This window comes from Antechinus flavipes, chromosome 3 (assembly GCF_016432865.1).
Source record: "Antechinus flavipes isolate AdamAnt ecotype Samford, QLD, Australia chromosome 3, AdamAnt_v2, whole genome shotgun sequence".
Lineage (NCBI taxonomy): Eukaryota > Metazoa > Chordata > Mammalia > Dasyuromorphia > Dasyuridae > Antechinus > Antechinus flavipes.
The window spans coordinates 253,194,693-253,218,525 of record NC_067400.1 but is presented as its reverse complement, the minus strand read 5'-3'; the positions used below and the strand labels follow the sequence as shown (position 1 = coordinate 253,218,525).

General features: G+C 35.0%; 1 protein-coding gene across 1 annotated transcript; it reads right to left on the bottom strand.

Moving 5' to 3' along the window:
- Positions 1–347: 347 nt before the first annotated feature.
- Positions 348–23,572, bottom strand: SMIM34 (small integral membrane protein 34). Its single transcript, XM_051990588.1, has 3 exons — positions 23,554–23,572; positions 7,686–7,947; positions 348–4,362 (listed from the first exon to the last, which is right to left on the bottom strand). Exons 1-3 carry the CDS (start codon positions 23,570–23,572, stop codon positions 4,338–4,340), a joined length of 306 nt encoding a protein of 101 aa, XP_051846548.1. The 3' UTR covers positions 348–4,337.
- Positions 23,573–23,833: the final 261 nt, after the last annotated feature.

The following is a 23,833-nucleotide window of genomic DNA, read 5'->3' as shown; positions in this document are numbered from 1 at the left end:
GGTACTATTTACTCTGACTGCCATGTTTAAAACTAGAGCATCATTATCTGCTGTAATCATTTAGAAACCATGTTCTGTCAGTCCAGCCTCTGATATCTCTCACATCCAACCTTTCCTATCTGCTCCCCGCCACCACCACCAACAACAATTATTCATTCACACATACTATTGTAGTCTTCTAATAAATTTTCTTGCCTCTATTCTCTTTATTTTTCACATCACTTTCACAATAATCTCATGTATAAATTAATGTCTATACATTTCACCCCTTAAAGAAAAAAGAAAGATAACCCTCCCTTTTTAGAGTGTAATGGGTTGCCATCCTAATGAATGTGAATATGAAAACAAAAGACATAAAAGAAATATTCTAGATAGATAGGTTCTAGGATAGTCTTTAGTGGGTACTAAATCCTGCAAGCAAATATGTTTTGCTTAGCATTTAGGGAGCTGTACAATAAATCTGAAGGAATTGCCTCTTGACAGTGTTATCAAAATGATCCCTCTGAATGATATCTTAAGAGAGGAATTGAAAGCAGAGTATAATAGTTTTACCACCACAAAGGAAGAAGACCTTAGTCTATCTTTTCATTCTTACTTATGTTACTCCCTTTCCTACCCCCTGTACTCCAAGCAAACTTACATACTGTACAACTTAACTACTGAGGCAGCTAAATGGTGAAGTGAACAGAATGAATCTTCCTGACTCATCTTCCCGAGTTCAAATCCAACTTTACTAGCTGTGTGGCTCTGGGCAACTCATTTAATCCTGTTTACTTCAGTTTTCTCATTTATAAATGAACTAGAGAAGGAAATGGTAAACCACTCCAGTATCTTTGTCAAGAAATGATGAAGTCATGCTGATGCTTTGTGATAACTACTTCATTTTCTAGATATTTAATTATTATTCCTCTAATAATGTGTTCTAAAATTTCACCAAGAGTCAAAGTTAAACTTACTGCCATATAATTTTCAGATCCCCCTGCCTTTTCCCTCTCTTAAAAAAATATGACTTTTGCTTTCTCCAGTTCTATGATTTAGCAATAACATCATCTATTTCTTTCAAATCCTCAAAGTGCTATTTGGTCACACCTGGTGACTTGAACTTATCAAGAGTGCTCTCTTATCATCTCCTTAACTTATATTGAGTTTTAACTTTCAACCTGAATAAACCTCAATTAGGTTTTTCCTTGTTTCTCTGAATTTCTCACATTCATCACTTCTTTTGGTACAGTTATCATATTTTCATGTTAAAATTTCATAATTTTTGTCCTGCTGTTCCTAAATTAATGGGCTTCCTTTTTGTTTCTTTTATTCTTTTATTTCCTCTCTCTTTTTCTCTTTCTCTCTCAACATAAATTCTAAACACAAAAAAATGCTCAAGATTTCTATTCATCTTTAACACTGCTTTCTAGTTTTGTCCTGGAGTATCATTTGTGACCAATTAAGTCATTAGAATTGTATCATAATCATCTGGTTTGACATGTCTTACAAGGGAGGTTCTTTATTATGTCTTAGATATATGCCTTATCCACAAGGCACACTTATGTTCTGTTCTGAAGACAAGTAACTGCCTTAATACTGCTCAACAGGAAGTCACTTAATAACCACTAGTGTTTCTTCTTCCTCAGACTTTTATTGGTGAAATCTCACCTGAGAGCACCTGTAGAGCCACATAATTATTCCTTAGAAGACAAAGAGCTACTTCCTCCTAATAATGTCAAGCTTTCTTCTCTTTGGGAAGAGTTTCATACCTTTTACTTAGCTTCAGAGGCTCAGTGATTATCATTTATAATAATATTGGAGGAGGGAATAATTTCCAGCTCAATTCAAATGACTATTTAAAATTACTTTGGGGCAGCTAGGTGGCACAGTGGATAGAGCACCAGCCCTGAAGTCAGGAGTACCTGAATTCAGATCTCACCTCGGACACTTAACACTTCCTACTTCCTAGCTGTGTGATCCTGGGCAAATCACTTAATCCCAATTACCTCAGCCTTCATATGTGTATATACATGAAAACCAAAAATCATATTGCTGGTGAGTGAGTCTAGCTACAAGGCAACTAGAACTATAAAAATAAAAATTCATTTATTCATTTATGACTTCTGTGCATTGAGGACATAATGCTAACCTTAGAGACATAAGTATTCTGTCAGTCAAAAACAAATCCTGAAACCTGAAAAAATAATTTTATTATCATTTGGCCAAGAGAAGTGGAAAAAGTGTGGATTCTCTTTTGAGTCTCTATGGGGTTTATATTATATAGATTAGTGGTTTTCAAAGTGTGGTCCAAAGAATTCTAGGGTCTCTGAAACCCTTTCAGAGGGTCTACAAATTCATTTATAAAAATAATATATGTAAAAATATGGTCATATGTAACTATCTATAAAATATAATGCACATAAACAAAAATTCTTTGGACAGATTCTCAATAAGTTTTAATAGTATAAAGGAATACTGAGAAGAAAAGTTTGAGAAACACTGATATAAATATTAAGCAAAGGTGTAAGGACAAACAGCTGGGTGGCCAGCAAATAACTATTAAACAGTTTATAAAAAAGGGCAATTTTCTGGTAAGGTTGCTTGAGATGTATATCAGCAAGTATGTATAAACATTTAATAAAATTTGGGCAAAGCTAAAACACAAGATATTGGAGAATCCTAAACACAAGCTTTTTTTGGTGAGCTCAAGATCTGGGTGGGCAGACACAAAATCATACCTGAGCAGGATCTAAGTGTTTTTTACAGTGTCTCTGGCTTCCCTTAGGTATTTCTGAGGTCAGCATCACTTCTACTGTAGGGAATCCTAGTGAGGAATCCCAGTGAGTCTCAGTTATGCCTTTATGTAAATTTGTTTGCTGAGAACTTTGGAACATGCTCCCAGTTATCTAATAGATTTCAGGAAACATTAAGAAAATTGACCATCTTCCTGGTCCCTTGATTAATGAACATTCTTTATGATAAGTCTGTGTTTACCCTGGAAATCTGGCCACTGCCTGGAGTAAACATAATCCTCCTAAAGGAATAAACAAATATTCTTTTTGATGGGACCTCTTGTGATAGAGCATTCCTTGTACCTAAGGGGAGGCTGCTATGTCTCAAGGGTCATGTATCAACTGAGAAGATTTAGCATGGTGCCTTCTTTGTTCTTAGACTATAAAATCCTCTTAGTGTAAAGGGACTTGGGGAACTCAGTTAGGAGGTTGGGTACCACTTGCCTAACAAAGCTTCCCATCTTAAGACTCTTGATAGCTATGACCCAAGTTCTTCCAGCTATTGGAATTCAGATATTGACGTTTCCTTGTAGTGATGATGATGTAGGTTGTATGTTGTCTATTGTCTGTTTATTATATTATCTTGGTGATCACTGTGTTTGTTAATTGCACATTAATTTTATACTACAATTTTTCTCTTTTTTATATCCTGTTTAAATCAAGATTCTGAGGAGTAATAAATTTCTGTATTTCACCTTTAAGTCTGTGCCTATTGAATGTGAAATCCTCTGAGCTTAGTTAATCCTACAGTCTTGAAGTAGATCATTTCCAGTCGCACAAAATTAGGTTAAAATAATATAAATAAATAATAAATTGTTTTCCCCACTATGCCTATAAATAGGATGAAATTGGGTTATTTTGACCTAAGACCTTGCCAGATCCTACCAGATATAAGATGTGAGAGAAAGCCATACATGGTTTGAGAGAGCAAGACAGAGAACATTGCTGTTACTGCTTTTTTTTCCTTCATCCATCTGGAAAGACATAAGAAAAATAACAGATCTGGAGAACAGATAGAGAAGAGAAAACATAAAAATAATTGAGCTACCTGAAAAAAATTTTGATATAATAACAGAATAAATAATTAAAGACAATTGTCCTAAAATAAGTGGTTATTTTCAACAATGAGATGAGTATTCCAATGATCTTGTGATGAAGAGAGTGCCCAGAGAGAGGACTGTGGTAACTGAGAGTGGATCACAACATAGCATTTTCACTCTTTTGGGTTGCTGTTTGCTTGCATTTTGTTTTCCTTCTCATTTTTTTCTTTTTTGATCTGATTTTTCTTGTGCAGCACTATAATTGTAGAAATATGTATAGAAGAATTGTACATGTTTACTATATTGGATTACTTGCCAGGGGAGGCAGTGAGGGGAAGGGGGGAAAATTTGGAACACAAGGGTCAACATTAAAAACTTGTTATACATTATGTTTTGAAAATAAAAAGCTTTAATAAAATAAAAAATAAATAAAAGAGAAAAATAAAGTAGTACCACTTTACTACCTGTTAGTGAAATAACCAAGAGAAATTAAGCATAGAGGAGGGATCCCTCTAAAAATCTTTCAGCCATACCCACTTACTTTAAGCCTAATTAAGTCATATGAATTATTATCTTTCTTTCTAGGATCCCTACAATTCTTCTGCATCTCCTAAGGGTTGTTCTATGCTCCATCTGAATTCCAGTGTTAGTCTGTATCACACAATAGAAAAGCCAGTTTTGATTGGTTGAGGTCCAACCCTATTAAAAATATAAATGTACCATATCCATCCATGACTCTGCCATATGTTTTTTTCAAAACTTGTTCTGAAAACTTTTTCAAAACTTGTTCTGGCTGAAGCTGAGCAGAGGAAAATGAGTTATTATCTCCTTCCCTGGGAGGAGTTGTTTCAAGGAGTTGGCAGCTGATAATTATGATATTATCAAGAAAGTATACAGACTCAGAGCTATAGTATTGTTAGCTTTCTAAGACTTCAAGTTGAGGGGGAGGTACCCAACAGCATAGAAAAAGAAAGTTTTCTTATTCAAAAGTTTCCTGTACAAATAAAATAGGAAGAATTTCTTTTAGATTAAGCTAAGGTGCTTATCCATCTATTCCCTCTGGGAATCCTCTCAGCTTTAGATATATCCCATACTTCCCTCCCCAGTCTTGGGGGAGCCTGACTCTCTAGAAAGAGAATCTAGGCCTTTTTCTTGTTATCTTTGACTTTTTTTTTATTCTTTGTCTTTTTTTATACACTTCTACCTCAAATTGCTGAGGAAAATTTCTTAAAGCCCTAATTTGGTTCATGTCTGGTGTCTTCTGGAAATAGGATGAGGGAAGAGGTATAGAAAGGTACTTAGTGTAAATAAATTCAGTTAAGGACAGCTATTTTATTTTCTCCACACAAGAAAAGCTAAAAAACACAAAGACTTATAGGTTCACATTGATAAAAGAGTTAAACAAGCATCACATTTATAACTAACTTTTCTCATATTCTTCCAGAAGGTTGAAATTTAACATTAAAATATGAGATGGTTTGTGGGATTGCTGAATAAACAATTTGCATTTCATCTCGACTCTGTGCTGTGAACAGCTCTCTCAAGGTCCATGTCTTCTGGTATGCCTAGACAAGAGTGGAACTCTTCCCCTTGTCCATGGTCATTTTCTTTGATGCAAAAATTCTCCTGATGTCAAGTCAGCTCTGACTGAGGGACCTCAGATCTTCAGACCTCTTAAACTAACAATATTGCTTCTGGGGTTGCCTGCACCTAAAAGTACTGCTCAATCACTAGGAAAAGAATATAAAGCAAAAGAGGCAGTTAAGGTACAAAAGTCCAGGTGTAGATTTATTTAAATCAGCACAGGTGTTATTTGCCATGTGATTTCAGTTCATTTTTTTCTGCTGGAGTTGGGGAAGGGTAGTTTATTTTCTACCCCTCATGGGAAGCCCAAGCAAGGAAAGTTACTTGTCACACACTGAGTCAAAGGAAAAGACACAAAAAGGGCTTTTTAAAGTACATTGAGTAGGTTACTTCTGGTTATCCGCCACATCTTTGAAACAGTATTCCCATTACTTTGGCCAGCCATTATGGAGTGGAGGGGACCCCCCACACTTCCATTCCCCAAGGTTTGTTTAATCATCCCAAATCAATAAGCCCTTAGTTTAAGACACGATTTCCCAGAAATGACCAACATTCAGGTTCAATAGTCATTGGAGTGTGGTATTTAATGCTTGTCTCAGTCTTCTTGGTTATCTTTCTGTTTAGGGTTAAAAGCTGCTGTTTCCCTGCTTCGGTCTCAGGCTCACCTAGATCTGTTCCAGGGCGTCACTATTACTTGTCAAGTGCTGAAACACAGCCATGAATTGAAAAATAAAGCATCTTTAATTGAGGTAACAGGGTAGCAAAACTGCCATCCCAAAGAATGTTCCTGAGAGCAGAGCATAATGGATTTATCATTAATAAAATTAGATAATTATATATGTCAAATATAAGGATTGGATTCAGAATTTCCTGATCTTTCATGTTTATATTTGAATTTTCTAAATATATCAACCTGGAATTATCTAATCTACATCATAAGACAAATATAGGTGATAAACTGAGAAAAAAATTCTTTCCTTTTCTGGAACTTGAATTTGAGGTGAAGAATGAAATAAATGAACACTAAAAGTTAAATGATGGTGGAATCTATGCTGACTTATAGTCTGCGTAACTGTTGACAGATATCAAATTCATAACTAAAAGGACTAATTTTACAAATCAGATCCCCATAGATTCTCCTTACCTGTTGTTGGTAAAATATCTAGTTTATCTAAGGTTAGGAACAGCAAGGAATATGAAAAAATGCAAATTCTCTGGTCTGTAAATTTCTAATTTGATATTTTTATCAGAGCTATAAGTTTTGAGCTAACTCTCATATCTGACCTGGTTATTGGTCAAGCAAACTTGAAGTGTATTAAGATCTATTTTGTAAGAGATTCTAACAGAAAAAGTAATATTTGTGGGTGGCCTGAATTGGAGGAGCAAATCAGCTGAGAAGCTCATCTGAGATACCACCCAGACCAGAGGATTACATTAAGAGATGTTAGAAACCTAACAATTTTATGAGATATCCATACCCTAAGATATAATGAATTGATAAAATGGACAAATGGGAGTGGATTATTACCCTTCCTTTTTGCTTCCAAATTCCTCCCTTTTTACTTCTTCCTAATATTCCTCTGTTCTGAATTCTATTTTGTTTTGCTTGCTTACTGAATCTCTCTCTTCTTTCCCCATATTATTGACTGTCATAACAATTAGTGATTCATTAAGAAAACTTTGCCTTCTCAGAATCAGAATGGGAAATGACAGAAAATTGTTGATATAATTGGTTATATAATACTGGAAAAATGTTAATACCAAATGTTACTTGCTACTCCCTTAAAGATCCTAGTAATGTCAGAATTTCAGTAATATCTTTACATTCCTACTCTTAACATATTTATTCTTGATTCAGTTGAGCTGAACCCTAAGTCCTTCTCACCTAGAGGAACCTAAGTTTAAGTTGTAACTCAGTCTCTTTTTCTTGCCCCTTTCCACTGGTATTCATAGCATGAACGGCCGAACAGCCAGTATAAAGTGGTTTTCCTTGCCTGGATTGCCCAGGGCCACTGGGATCCTATGATTACATCTTGCTACTTCATAATACCTCTTCTCCCTCTCCTCCTAAAGGTATGAAAAGCTTTTGTATGGGTCTTGAAGCTGGGAAATTCATTGTACTTTGCACTCATGAGACATCCCATGGAGTGGCAGGTTTATTATCCTATTATCACAATTAAAAATGTTTTATTTCTCAATTCATGGCTTTGATTTATTTTAAGACTGGACAAATTCATACTTAATGAGCTGGTTTTGATGTGTTTATCTTGAAGCTCTTTTTTTTAGCTCAGTTGTGAGATTTGGATAATAAATATCTTCCAAGCGCTTTTCATTCTGGAGGATATTGCTGGCCAACAAAAAGAAAAATATGATGCCATATATACCAAAGATGGTAAGTATATACCAAGTAGCACTTGTCCCATCTGGAAATTTCAAGGCTCTGGTGGAATTAGTATGATTCTTTTCTTCTATGAAATTCTTAGTCAAATGCTGCAGTATAGTGTTGGCTTGGGTTTTGTTTGAAGCAATTTGAGGGATCCATTCAGTCACTAGAAAAGATAGAGACTGAAATGAGATTATTTCTTTGCCTATAGTTTAATGACATCTATATCAATAATTTCTTGTATGGAATGGTTGGCATACTTTCTTTAGGGGGGGATCAAAAGGCAGAAAAAGAGCATGTGGCTTATTATTTCATTTTATAGATAGAAAATGGAAGCACTGGTAGATTTAGGGATATGTTTAAGGTCACAAAGAAGACATGGCCATTGTGAATACAACTCTCTTCTCTTTCTTTTCACTCTGTTATTACATACCCACACATATGCACACATATACACACAAATGCATGTGCATAGCATTTTTTCCTCCTAGGAGTAAACCCAATCATTGCTTACTTATGAATTCTCCTATCTTAAGACCTCTCTCCAATGGCACACTCTACAGATTAATGAAAGAAAAACAATTTTGGCTCTAACTTAATTCACTACTAAGAATCATTTATTTCATTTTGATTCTGTGGGAATTTTCCTACAGAAATTTTCAGAGGAAAATATTGTTCAAATGGCAAATAACCTAACAAGCATAGATGTTAGAATAATATTTTCAAATGAGTCAGTAATTATTAGAAACAGGAGCGTCAGTATAGAGAAATATTAGTAAATAGTAAAGAAATATTCAGGGGTAGAAATAGATAAAGACAGATTGTAGTCTAATTGTTTAAAACCTATAATAAAAATAATAGGTTCTTAATAAGTGCTTGTTATGTTACCTTTTTATTTAAAACAAATATACAAGAAGTTGATGTTGGGCTCAGATAAGGGGATGATGTACAGTATGCAGTATATCCACACAGACAATAAAATTAATTATGTGCTTATTTAATAAGGCAAGATGTGGAATAAATAACTTTTCACACATACAATTGGCCGATGAATAGCTACCTTTCTCTCAAAACATCAACAACAACCAACTCATGAAAGTATAGTAGATTTCCCATAACACCACTGTGTATGAAAACCCAAAATAATGAAAAGGAAAAGAAAAAAAATGTCCAATCACTTATTGCTTGATGCATGCTTTTCTTTCTAGTTATCTTACAATACATAATTACTTATAACATATATATATATACATATATATATATTGCTGAGGCATTTGGGGTTAAATGACTTGCCGAAGGTCCCACAGCTAAGAAGTGTTCCGTGTCTGAGATTAGATTTGAACTCAGGTCCTCCTGACTTCAGGACTGGTATTTTATCCACTGCACTACCTAACTGCCCCTGGGATATATATGTGTAATTTTTAAAATTTATTTTTTAATCAAAGCTTTTTATTTTTCAAAAACATATGCATGGACAATTCTTCAACATTAGCCCTTGTGAAAGCCCTTTCCAATTTGCCCCACCTTTCTTCTTGCCCACCCCTAGATGGCAAGTAGTTCAATATATGTTAAACATGGTAGAAAGGAGATACACACACACACACACACACACACACACACACACACACATATATTAAGAACAAGTCTAAGGAACACTCTTAAAACAAACAGAGATGCCTTATATACTAAATTCTAATGTTAAAGCCAGGTCATTCTTCACAGGTTAAATTACCTCAATACTGATGATAATAATATAAAATAATTACATTTTTATGCTTAAAAAGCAAAATATCAATTCAAACAAATTCATAGGATTGACAACTGGAAGAAACTTTAATTTTTTTTTTTTGGCTAGCATTCTTGAAATATAGCGACTTATCCAGAGTCACAAAAATTATTAAAAACAAAGATGAGATTCTAACCAGGTCTTCGGATTTAGTCCTTCTAGGCCTTCCACTATATCATTTACTAAATTCTAAACTAATGCTATATAGTACATGGGAAGTAACTTACAATTTGTTCCTTATGTCACATACTATTTATAATATATACCAACAATAATATTGTTGATAATAACAATATAAGGGGAAAAAACTCCAATCAATGTCCCCTTAAGACATAAGTAAAAACATTTACACTCCATGTCTGAATATTTTCCCCTAGCCAGATTCTCTTTTGAAGTTGATGATGAGCAATAACAATAAGACAAGAAGATTGAAGAGTGATTTGTTCCTCTTTTCTCTTGTGAATAACTGCATTCATACAATAGTTTCCTGAGCAAGAAATAATATGATATTTCTAGAAGCAGTTCATCAAGTGACTAGATATGTTTGCATAATCAGAAGTCTCAAAGTAAAATACCATTCTTCACTCTACAGAAGGAACACAGCTTTCCCACTCAGTCTGAACTAAGCCAGAAAGAAAAAAATAATGTTAGAACCTACTTGTTTCCAGCCATCCAAAGTCTTATCCCAGCTTTTAATGAAGTGAAGTTATTCTCAACATGGGGATGCCAGACTTTATAACCAGGATGTTTCCTGAAATTCCTCAGTTCAACACCTGTCCAGAGGTGTGGCAAAGAAGGCACACCTTTTTGCATAGATTAGGAAACTCCAATATTCAGACATAATGCTACTGGTGCCATGAAAAAGAAGAAAATAAGAACAACACATCTGAACAAATGAAGAGGAAGGGAAGAAGGGAGAAATTAAAGCAGGGAGGAAGGAAGGAAAGAATGTGGGTTCAGAGCACTGACTTCATAATCAAAGGACTCAGGTTTATATCACCTGTCCTAGCAATGCACAATATAAGCTTGGGAAAGATGTTTGCATGGAATGTGGAGTTTGATAAGCAGGGAAAATGATTTCAGTTTAATTCATCTTGCAGAATGGGCTTAAAGAGTAACTCTAAGATAGAGCTAGTCCCCCTCTCATTTACCCTGTCTCATTTGCCTCAGACTACAAATATACTTATCTTTCACCTATTCTAGGACATATGACCTTACCCTCATATATAAGCACTCTCATTTGCTCTCTATTTTCTACAGAGTTAGATTTCTAAAGTTATCTATACCATCCACCTATTTCTGAATTTTTTATGATCATTAATTGGCACTATTGACTACCCTTTCTTAATCTCAACTGAGAATTACAAGATCATTTAGTCCAATATCCCTAATCAACAAGCCAGAAAAATAAGTCCCAGAAAGCTCAATTTTTTTAAACCAAAGTCATACAGCTAGAAAGTCGTAGAGATGGGATGTTCAAAACACTTATTGTTCATGTGTCCCTGAACAAGTCATGTAAGTTATTCTCTCAGCTTCAATTTATTTATCTACAAAATGGGGATAATAATAGTATCTATTCATATTATTTATTTTCTTCCCCAGTCAGGAAAAAGCTATTATTAGATGAAATAAAGAAAGGAAAAAAGAAGAAAGGAAGGAAGGAAGGAAGGAAGGAAGAGAGAGAAAGAGAGGGAGGGAGGAAGGAAAGAAGGAAGGAAAGAAGGAAAAGGAAGGAAGGAAGGAAGGAAGGAAGGAAGGAAGGAAGGAAGGAAGGAAGGAAGGAAGGAAGGAAGGAAGGAAGGAAAGAAGGAAGGAAGGAAGGAAGGAAAGAAAAAGAAAGGTGGAAAGAAAGAAAGAGAAAAAGAGACAGACTGATAGACCTGAAACTCAGCACCAGGGTAGTTTAGGGCCATTGTTGACTTTCTATATAAACAAACTATTGTTGAGTTAAGGACACTTTGATGGGGCTATTATTTTCTTATAACTATGAATCAAACCTTTGATAAAGATAAAACTCCCTTCTACAAGTGTTCTTTTAGTGGAAAGAAAAAGTCTAGGTTCTATGCAATGATTCAAGGAAAATAAGTACTATTATTCAATGACAAAAGTGTCTTTTTGCCTTCAGTATGGCACACTCACTGTTTAAGAGGGTAAGGAAACTTAGAAAAGGTTAAGAGGTAAGTAGGCATGAAGTAGGAATCGTTATGCATTGTCTTTAATACTAGCTATATATTATTGATGCATGCTTATTTAATAATGGAATTATACAACTCATATCATACTAAAAGGCCAGGGATTTCTTGCTGATGTATGTAAATTGCAAAATCTATTCAAATTTTCTAGTTCAATCTAGATAAACACTGACTTACAGTCATATAAGCAAATCATTCACATAGCAAATATTTGACTGAATCATTAGAAATAGTAGAAAATGATTTAATATCCCCACTAAATCCTTACCTTTTGTTACATGATTAAAGGCAATTCCTACTGAAGAAAGCTCCAGCCTAATTTGTCTCATAAAAATTAGTATATGTATGGAGGTCTTCTAAATTTTGTATAGTTATAATTTGGAATAAAGTTTCCATTTAATCATTGTCAATATGTATACATATATATTTAATTGTGTAAATATCTCTATGTATGTGTATGTGTACATATACATACATATACACACATACCTACATATGTATGTATGTATGTGAATGCTTCAAGGACCTATAACTTCATCAATGTAGAAACTCCTTCCACCAGGGTATATAACCAGTGATCCATTACTTGTAGACTTATAAAATTGTCTAAGGCTCAGAGAGTTTATGTTTCCATACTCCAAGTATCTGAGTTAAGATTTACACTAAGCTTTTCTTAAATCCAATACCAGCAAAATATTCACCACAGTATAATGCTAACTCTAAATATACATGTACACACTCATGCCCACATCCACACCATAAAAACAGACATGTTGGCCAGCTGTAAGATACCCTTTCCCATGAAGGGGCCCCAAGGCTCGGGTGCAAGTAAATCTTGGAAGAGCTTGGAAGAGTCAAGCTTGACCCTTCTCTTTGGAACCATGCTCTTCCAAGCACTCTCTGGCTTTTGAAGCCCTGACTATGAAATTCTGGGGATCATCACTTTAAAAATGTTAGATTTGGCTTATGTCTAGGACAACCTCAAAAAGGAGTATATGCAATGTAGATCAGGTGTTGGGCAACTATTTATCTCCCCTTCACAAAAGAAATGCAAAAACCACAAAAGATTTACAAGTAGATTAGCAAAGCCTTAAAAACATGAGGTAATAATCTATAATTCTTTTCTCATTCTCTTTGGAAGCCAAACTTAAAACATCAAAACATGGAAAAAATATCTTTATAGGACTGCTGAATGGTCATTTCATCTTGATTCTGCATTGTGTGAAAAATTTTGCAAAATTCTATATTTTTGAACAAATCAGAGCACAGATTGGTCTTATCTTCCTGTGGGTGATCATCTTCTCTCAATGTAACTGCAGAATACTTCCTGCTGCCAATCAGTCCTAACTATAAAATTTAGGAACTTATAACTTCTCAAACTGATTAAGATTGACTAGATTTTCAGACTAGAAATATACATCTTAAGATGACTGTTCAGTAATCTATGATCAGGGAGAGAAATACAAGCTAATAGGGCATCCAGAGACTAAGGTCCAGGTTTAAATTCTGCTAGGAAGCATATGTGTTCGTTGCCATGGGTAAGATATTAACATAGTTTGAGTTAAGAGTGGGGAAATCCAAAAGAGTTCTTCAGAATGTTCAAATTCTTTACAGAAAGGAAAAGAGAGGAGACAATTGTAGGAACATGGCAATGTTCTGGTATGTACAAGATTCCAGATTCTCCTTCATCCCCAAACAAACACTCCATTCAGAGCTTAAAGATGTATCCCTCCAGAAGACCATAGAACGAAACACTTTAAGTCAATCTTGAGCCTTTTCTGAAGTTAATGACTACAAGATAATGGCTGTGGGATATTCCAAGTCATACCATGATACCACTCCCTACCTACATTGGACAAACTAGGGACTAACTGAATAAGCCTGAGGAAGGAGCAGCTAAACTATCTCAGAAAGACCTTACATAAAATCTAGTTCAAGTGCCTGAAGATTGTGGTGTGAGTCCAGTGCCAGATTTGGGAAAGGAAGGGAGAGTTAGAAAGAATGAGAAAAATTCTAGAACCCTATGACAAAAGGGAGCTTTCATGAAGAACTTCAAGAGTCCCTTGGTCTGGTGCCCTATTGCTGAGGTCTGTGAAGGATCTGTATATATCATTTAGTTTCAGAGCATGACCCAAGTTCCTGCCCACTCATAAGCAAAACAAGGAAACTGAGCATTGTGAGGAAATTTATTATTTCAAGAGATGACCAGGGTATAAACTTCAAGAAAAATAGCAATTCTCATAACAAGTCAAGAAAGCATTAAAAGAAAAAATAAATCTTGGCCATAGGAAATGCAGCAGTATTTCAAGAAAATGATACAAGAATTAAAGAATGGAAAAGTAAGGGAGGAAAAAATAGCAAGAAAATCTGATATCTTAGAACAGATGGTGGAAAATGTCACTTAAAAACTAAATACCCTGAAAATTAGAATAGGTCATTCAGAAAATAACTCACTAATACACTTGTATTAAATCAGAACAAAACTAAAAAATTGAAAGAAAAAAAACTAAAAAATAATATTAAAGGGGCAGCTAGTTGGTGCAATGGATAGAGCACCAGCCCTGTTGTCAGGAAGACCTGAGTTCAAATTCGGTCTCAAACACTTAACACTTTTTAGCTATGTGATCTTTGGCAAGTCACTTAACCCCAATTGTCTCAGGGGGAAAAAAAAGGAAAAATATTTAAAACCTTGATAATAGGTCCAAGAAAGACAATCTAACAATTGTTGATTTCAAAATTATTATATAAAAATTATATATTCCTGAATTCCATATTTCAAGAAATTATGAATGAAAATTGACCAGAGCATTTTAGAACAAAAAGCAAAGTGAAAAATGGAAAGAATTCATTGGATACTTCCAGAGAGAAACCCTAAAATAGATGTCAGGAAAAATAAGGAAGTTCTTCAACTATCTGGTTACTACTAATCAATATGGCAGATCTCTAGTCTTATCTTTTCTACCAGGGTAGGTATAAGAAATAATTCATTTGTACCCCTACTATATTTCAATCAGTATTAATCAATTTTATATAATCATATCAAAGTTCTTTATAGAAAGCCCCAGAGCTACGAATGGCAGATTCTAAATTCACTTGCCTTATTATAGAAAGTTAACTAAAGGTCCTCCACTCATTTTTTCTTATCTTGGCGATCACGTCCAGCATGACAGAGGTGACTCAACTTTATAGAAAGTCCCCCAAAATATTTTGTACTTCCATGTCAATCTCTTGTCCAGTAGAAGTAAGTGACCATCTTATGACCACTTAGGTCATTGACTATGATGGTTTGTACCATTTCCTCCTGCCCAACCTAAGGATGTATCTTGTGTGCAGATATTTCTTGTTTCATCCAATGTGACCCTGCTGACATATTATTTTGCTTATTTTAGCTTATGCATCATACATCAGTTGATGGAATTATTGTTTTTAATATAGCTATTCTTGAATGCCTGGACATGTAGCCCTATAAAAATAGGGCCTTGGAAGGAGGAATCTCAGATTGTGAGGAAAATCTGAGGTTCACTTCATTGGAGGGGACCATGGACCTTTTAGTAAAGTGCCTTTGGCTCAGAGTTCTGCCTCAATATTTTTTATTTTAAGTGGGATAATTTTAATCCTCACGTAGTAAAAGGATTCCTCTTCCCCCTCCTCCCCATATGTTTTGGATGCAAATCATATCCCTACATTAACTTCATGACAAGGCCAGTCTACATATTAAGACAGTCTATTACAAAGGAAATCCAAAGTAGAACAAAACAAAAGAAACAAATATTATAGAGGAGGAAAGAAATAAATTTTTTATGAAGAAATTCTAACTGTTTGCCCACCTATGACACCATAGGCATATAGGAGGAACATGGGAGATGGACATTTCTAGTATGCAAATTTCAAAGCAGATTATAGAAAAAAAAGGGGGGGTGGCGCTATTAGCAAGGAGAAGGGAGCATGTTTAGAGCAGAAACAACTGGCAAGAAAAACTAAGCCTAAATAACCAAGAATTTTTCTAAGTTATCATAGTATTTTATTCTTTATTTCATGAATACTCTAAATTCTTGTGTTTTTTTTCTCCCTTTTATTCTCACTGGCTAGTAATTTGTTCATTTCTCCCTCCTCCTGCCTTTTTGGTTTCCATTCATGACCAAGGTAAGAATCATTCAATTAAATAAGTATTCATCTTTAAGCTAAATGCTGTATGAGTATAGTTATTTAAACTCAATTAAATGAAAGATGTATTCCCTGCTCTTCAGGAACTTATAAAGTAGGTGAGGAAGCAACATTGATACACATGAAGTAATTAGAGTCTCAAATATGTAGGAATTCAGAGACAAGACAGCTAGGACATACCATCATAGAAAAAGTAGGACTGGAGCTAGATCTTGAATCAGGAGGAGGATTTAGATGATTTAAAAAGGATAGAGAGAGTATTGCAATTAAGAGAAATGGCATTAAAGAAGGGAGATGGGAATCAGGACAGTTATGCATGAACACTGTTCTTATCTTAGATGGATAGAATTGGAGAGTTGGAATGTCATTATAGATACTCAGGAGGAATCCTATTATAAAATATCATACAAGTTGTAAATTAGCTTTTTTATGGAAGACCTTTAAGGAGGAATAATTCACGTCTCAAGGAAGTTCATTTCCATTCCTCTTCCAGATCTTTCTTTTGGAAGCAAAACAAAATTGGTCTCTGCAATTATCATCTAAAGCTTCTTGTCCTTTGGGACCAAATAGAAGTAGTTTAATATCTCTCCAATATGTTAGTCCTTCAAGTGCTTGAAGATAGCTTTCATGTTCCCATGAAGACTTCACTAATCCAGGTTAATTATCCAATGTTTTTTCAAATGATCCTCTTATGACTTAACTTAAGGACTTTCACTGTTTCACCATCCTGATCCCCCTCTTCTAAACAATCTTTAGCTTATCCATGTCATTATTTAATGATGGCATCCCTGTTCCCAGAAGTGGTGACTCTCAGTATAGCCCAAATCATATTAGTTCTTTTGATTGTCATATCATACTGTTAATTCATTTTGAGCTACTAAGACCAAGAGTCTATTAAAGCAAGTATTTTATTTTGTTTTTTATAGCTTTTTATTTATAAGATATATGTATAGATAATTTTTCAGCATTGACAATTGCAAATCCTTTTGTTCCAGCTTTTTTCCTCCTTCCTCCCACCCCTTCCCCCAGATGGCAGTAAACCAAGTATTTTAAACCAAGAAATCTTTTCTAGAACAATGGATATCTCACTGTGCTTCTTGTGATTGAACTCATTTGATCCTCATAACAACTTTGGGAGGTAGGTACTATTTTCACCATTTTACATCTGAGGAAAATGAGACAGGCAAAAATTAAATGACTTAAAGTCATTGGGTGACTGAGGTTGAATCTGAATTCAAGTCTTCCTAATATTGGGTCCAGAACTGTATCCATCTGGAAAGAGTTTCAAATCTCTTTTTAAGTTCTAACTGCATAGCCATCTTTTTCTTTCTCTTTTCCCTGTGTATAATTCTTCAACTTTCCAACATCTGAAGAAGGGGCTAGTCTCCCCTTCTAAATCTCACACCCCCCTCTTTTTTCCTTCTATTAAAACTTTACTTCTTTTTTCTTCTGGAACATTTTATTGTTCCTAAGAACATGAAACGTAGTGAGGCGTTCTATGAGTCATTTCATCTTCTGTTAGAAGGAGGTCAGCTCACAAAGATAATAATCATTCAGCTCACAAAGATAATAATCATTCAGCTGTAGCAGAAATACAAACATCACACATTTAGAATTTTTCTTATTCTCTATACTACCATAAAAGCTTTAGCTTCTTGTTTAAAAATATACTTCAGATTATTTACATCTAACATTTTCCTGACCAATTATCATCTCTTAATAACTTGACACCTTTAAATTTCCTTTCTTAGTCTCAACAACTTTAGTCTCAACCATAGTCAAACGCCACTTCTTCAGAGCTCCATAGAAGAAGTAGGTGGTACAGAGTACTGGGCCTGAAGTCAAAAAGATCTGAGTTCAAATATAGTTATCCACTTCCCCACTCCGCCCCACCTTTGGGTTTCTCCTAGCCTAATTCCTAATAGTAATTATTCAATAATTGTTGTACTCCATTCTCTCTCATTTAGCCCTTTGCAGTCACAAAGCTTCATCCTGCCTTATTCAGAAAACTCTATTTTCATTCCAAGAGAAGCAACTATAATTTACTATTATTCTTTACCTGCTGCTTCCACTAAGTGCAATCACATTTCCTGTTTGGGGACTTAACCTGACAGCATCCAGGCCTAATACAAACAGTTCCTTATAATAGAGCATATGAAATCACATATAATGGAAAACAGTTGATGATTCAGATTGTATCACTACCATTCTTTTGGTTGATTACTATTTTTCTAGGTCATAGCACCTGTTACTGTCCTTCAAGTTTCTAAAGTAGAACAAACTTATGATTCAAATCCTAGGGCACCCCTCCAACAAAAAATACTCTGTAGGCATATGGAACAGGTTCAGTTTTGGGTCTCTTTTTTTGGTTAATTGCCCTTCACTAGAGTATTCCAGGAAAATCTCAAAATCAGGGGGTCTTAGCCTGTGGTCTGGGAATTTGTTCCTTAAGGGGGGGGGAATATATATATATATATAAAATTGTATTTCAATATAATGTTTTCTTATATTCCTACATATTTTATGCATTTAGAAACATTATTCTGGAGAGTCTGTAGGCTTTACCAGACTATTATAGACATATCCAAAAAGCTTGAGAATCCCTCCTCTAAATATAGTCATGTTTTATGTCTAGGTTTTTCTAAATGTGAGTGATAGTTGTTCCCAATTCCTGAACAAATACCTAAGGTACTTAGTACATCTGAAGTGTAGGATAATGTTTATTTCACCACACAGAAATGCATAAGGTACAAAGGATTCAATTAGCTCATAATTAGATAGAGAAAAACATAATCAAATAACCTATTACCCTCCTCTGTTGTCTCCAAGACCTCTACATCACTTAAAGGAAGGGATTGAATAAAGGCCTCCCTATTTTAGAAGCACTCTGGCATTTCAATGAAATCCCTCTCACACACAGGATCTTACACATATACATACAAACCTTTCCAAAATCATAGTGCCAACCTTGGGATTTAGATATTCCCCAGGGGGTAAATATACTTTGAGAGATGTTAAATAATCAAACCCCCTTCCATTAGGCCTATACAGTAAATGTAACTAATCGATTTTCTTCTTGAAGTATACTTCTGCATTCAAGAACTATGTGAACCTTTCTCTTTTTTTTAATATGTATATGTATGTGTTTTTAATAGTATTTTATTTTTTCAAATACATGCAAAGATAGTTTTCAACATTTACCTTTGTAAAACCTTGTGTACCAAATTTTTCTCCCCTTTCTCTCCCCTCCCCAAGATAGCAAGCAATCTGACATATGCAATTTTTCTAAACATATTTCCATATTCAATATGCTGCACAGGAAAAATCAGATCAAAAGGGAAAAATATGAGAAATAAAAAAACAAACAACAACAACAACAACAACAAAAGTTAAAATACTATGCTTTGACCCATATAATCTCTCTCTAAATGTGAATGGCACTTTCCATCACAAGTCCATTGAAATTATCTTGAATCACCTCATTGTTGAAAAGAGCCAAGTCAGTCATAGTTGATCATCACATAATCTTGTTGCTAATGTGTACAATGTTTTCTTAGTTCTGCTCACTTATTCTGCATCAGTTCATGCAATTCTTTCCAGGCTTTTCTGAAATCAGTCCACTCATCATTTTGTATAGAACAATAATATTCCATTATATTCATATACCATAACTTAATTCAGCCATTCCCCAACTGATGGGCATCTACTTAATTATATTCCTCTTTTTTATCCAAGTAATATGGCACATCAGAAAATATTTTTTCTGGAAGGTCTAGAGGTCAAATCCTCAAATTCATAAACTCTCAAACTTAGAGTTACCCATAAGGCAATTTCCAAGGCTGCCCGAAAAGGAAGCTGCATTTCTCTAAGTTAGAAGACTGGATTCTAATATCATACTTCTCAGAGAATTCAAAATTCTTACTCTTGCATACGGGAGTTGGGGTCCATCCACCAAAAGAATATATTTTTAATCAGTGAATTTAATTTCAAAATCCCCAACTCACCATATGTTCAATTTTGGGCAAGGCATTTAATCTGAGTTTCAATTTCCTTTTTTTTGTTTTTGTTTTTTTGGCAAGGTAATTGGGGTTAAGTGACTTGCTCAGAGTCACATAATTAGGAAATGTTAAGGCCGACAGGTCTCAGATCCTCCTGACTCCAGTGCTCTATCCACTGTGTCATCTAGCTGTCCCAAGTGTCAATTTCCTTATGAAGGTCATGAAATAATAAAACCTGTGATCTTATGATTTAGTGACCTCCAAGTTCCCTTCTAACTTCAACCTCCCTCTCAGGCTTCCTGCCAGAAATTATGCCTTTATTTGCTTTGGCCACCAGTCACCTTCATCTCTTGTTTTGTGTGTGGGGATGCTGGCAAGGAAGTTTGGAGAAAGTAAGGAAAAAATAAGATATCCCCACCCCCCTATCTTGATGAATTTTGAAAGAAGACCAGAGGGAAAAAGACTAAGAGGAAGTCCTAAGCCAACTATTAAAGATAATCAAGAGAGCTGGCTAATTCTCAGCCAATTGTTCATCAGGAAGCAGCTGCAGTCTCTGAAACTTAAATCAGTTGCTAGTGGATTTGCTTACATTCGGTGAGGAAGTGCCCTTCAGTTATTGCAGCTAATGATTCACACCTTGTTATTTCACTGGGGTGATTGGAAAATTGTTCAAATCACCCTGTTCTTTCTCTTTTAGTCTTCTGAGAGTCCAAAATACCCCCCAAAAAATCCTAGAATTAAGATAAATATTGTTTCCTCTATTGAAAGTTAAATATTTAGAGAAAGATATCAAAATTATCTTCTTGTATAATGACCCCTGAAATCCCATAACAAATTAGAGGCATTTCTAGTCTAGTCGTCATGTAATGCTGGAGAAACTGAGGCAAGTTAGAGAGTAAAGAGTTATTTTATTTGAAAGGGAGAAATTTCCTGGGACCAAATGGATCTATGGTCTCCAAGAATCCAGCCCACAATGTGAGTTCTCAATGACACACATATATACATGCGAGCTACAGGGGTAAACAGAGGTAGAGGCGGAGTCAGAGTGGACTGAGAGTGAGAACAGGGCTATCAGCAGTCGGTTCTGACAGGGTCAGGGGAGGCATTCTGATAAGTAGGGAAGGGCTGGGGTCATGATGTCTAAGATAGAAAGTCTTTCTCCTTATCTGGATCATCATGATTAGGAGGAAGGGGTGCTGTTGCAGAACAATTAGTAAAATTGAGTCAGGACAATAAAAGAGAACTGTGGCACAACAGTCAAAATCCTTTATCTATTAAGTTGACCATGCTTCTAACATTGAAGGAACCAAAAAAAAAAAACTTCTACTCATTCTTATTAACCTAAATGAGTAGGGTCTATCTTTTAATATCTTCTAAAGTGGATTAGAAAAGGGAGAAGACCTATAGTTTTACTAGAATGTTACTGTTGTAATTTTCAGTTATGCCTGTCTCTTTTTTTTTATTTTATTTGGGGCTTTCTTAGCAAAAATACTGGAGAGTTTGCTTTTTTTTTTCTCTAGCCCATTTTGCAGATGAGAAAATCAAGGTAACCAGGGTTACGTGACATGCACAGAGTAATCATTTTTTTATTAAGTGTCTGAGGTTCTATTTGAACTTACAAAGATGAATATTCCTGATTCTCGGTCTGTACTCTATCCACTACACTACCTAGCTGTCCTTTGTCCTAGGGAATTCCTATACAAGAAAACTCCTACCTAATGCAGATCAATGTCTGGGCAACTTAAACTTTTGAGGATGGCTTGGGACAATGAGATGGCAAATGTCTTGTCAAGTATCAAATAGCCAATATTTATCAGAATTTATATGTATCTATATCTCCCTGGCTCTGAGGCCAGATCTCTTGACTATGACACTATGTTTCTCCACTATGACAAAATGTTTCTCAGTCTTCCAGAGTAATAGTAGCAAGATTACTTTGTTATTTTTCATTGGCCATATTATTTTTCCTAAAGCAAGCAGCAGATAAAAACTTTGGAACATATCAGTTTATTAGCATCAGAAGGGACCTTAATGAGCATTCAATATAACTCCCTCTTTTTACAGATGAGGAAATTGAAATCCAGAGAGATGAAACGAGATATTCTGGATCATCAACTAGTTCATAGAAGAAACAGGTCTCAAAGCTAGGTCTGTTTACCTTTTGGATTTCTTTCCAGAGAGGCTTCCATTTGATAGGTCTCTAGACCTTATCCCTCAAATTTCTTTTTCCCAAAAGACAGAAAGGGCGGGGAGATGATGAGTCACAGACCAGACTCTACTTAATATAGAGCAATAAAAACTACATAATTAAAACCTCTTATCTGTTTTTCCTTATTTGTCTCCTATAAACCCTCCCCCCCATACTAACTTGTGTCTTACTTTTCTCCTTTCCTATATTATGATCTTTCTTATCCTTCTTTTACAACTTTGTTATAAAAGGCTGTTAGCCTGCTAGCTAAGCCCCCAATTTTCAGCATATAACTGAACTATTTTTAATCTGCTAGACTTCCTTTATAGTCTAGCAGGTCAATGATAATGTAAATAAACTCTTTTGTGACTTTAAGAGAATCTTTTTGAATTCTCTCTCACACACTTCACTTTCATGTTTATCACAGCCTGAGTAATTCAATGAGCTTGAAGCAGATGGGTTTATGAGAGTAAGAATGGCTCTTTCTGCTGGGTTGTTTGGATTTTTTTAGTCATTTTTATATATTTATATTATATATATATATATGTATACATATACATATATATTTTTTTAATTTTATTTTTATAACAGGTGATGTTTAGGGTGTCTCTATTATTCAGTAAGAACTAGTATCTCTGGTGAGGGCTTGCTGAGCCCTTTTTCAGAGCTGCCCGTCACACTTGTGGTTCCAAGAAGCATGTGTAGCAGCCACTCCCTGGTAACCTATCTCAGCAGATGGACCAAACTAGGTTGAGAACTGACAGACCTCAAAAACATCAGTGAGGTCGGGATGTCCAGCCCACAGACTTCTGCCAGCAGAATGGGCCAGAAGAACAATCGGTTCCAACAGCTGTGAAGGCAGTTGCTTATGGAATGCTTAGAGTCTGGTCAGCCTTCAAAGAGACCATTTCATGCTGGGGCCAGTTGTCTTGACTATTGTCTTAACACTGGACTTTGGTGATTCTGGACCAGTAAGGCTGATGATTGGGCAATTCTATCTCATTTAAAATGAATTATTGGGCAAGTCAAGACTTCACCTGTGATGTCATTGGTCCACTTCAAAAACAAAGAGAAATAACAATAAGGGAGTAATGGTGGTAATGATTCATTGCTCATTATTTCTAAGAAAAAAATTATCATGACTAAAATCATTTCTATTTCTAAATTACTAGTGATTATGGTGTTTTATTGATTTGCTTAATACATGTCTATCCTTTAAAAGCTGTCACAAAAGTTTGGAGAATTTCTCACAAAAGCCCTTTATTCATAAAGCTTATTACAAAATACTTCTGTGGGTTGAGCCATTAAATTAATTAGAGAAGGCCTTGGGGCTCTGAGAGCTAATGGTCATATTAAATCAAGTGACAGAAATATGGATTTCTTTTGATTGGTTACTTATTTTTCTTGGTATAGATTTTGACAAAAGTTTTCAGCTAAATTTTACCTTTGGCTTCTAGACGCATCTTTTTCTAAGGAAAATGGATAATGTGAAAATTGGTGAAGTTTTTGTTGTCTAATTACATAAAATGGAAAAAAAAACTGCCTAGAACAATTTTCATAAACCTGCCCAGCTGTCAAGGAAGAAAACCCCTGAAGTGAAAAGACAATTTTATGAGATTATTCTTCCTGATTGCAAAACAAACAAACAAACAAACAAACAAACAAAAAAACAAGAGAAGGGTTGATATAGAAAATATACTGTCCAGGTTAAAAAAAAAAAAAAA

Bases quoted from the DNA above. Each gene is read 5' to 3' on its own strand.
- SMIM34 (XM_051990588.1), bottom strand. The intron at 4,363-7,685 runs GCTAAAAAAAAG...TGACTTAATTAG, and splicing joins TATCCAAATCTCACAACTGA to GCTTAAAGTAAGTGGGTATG.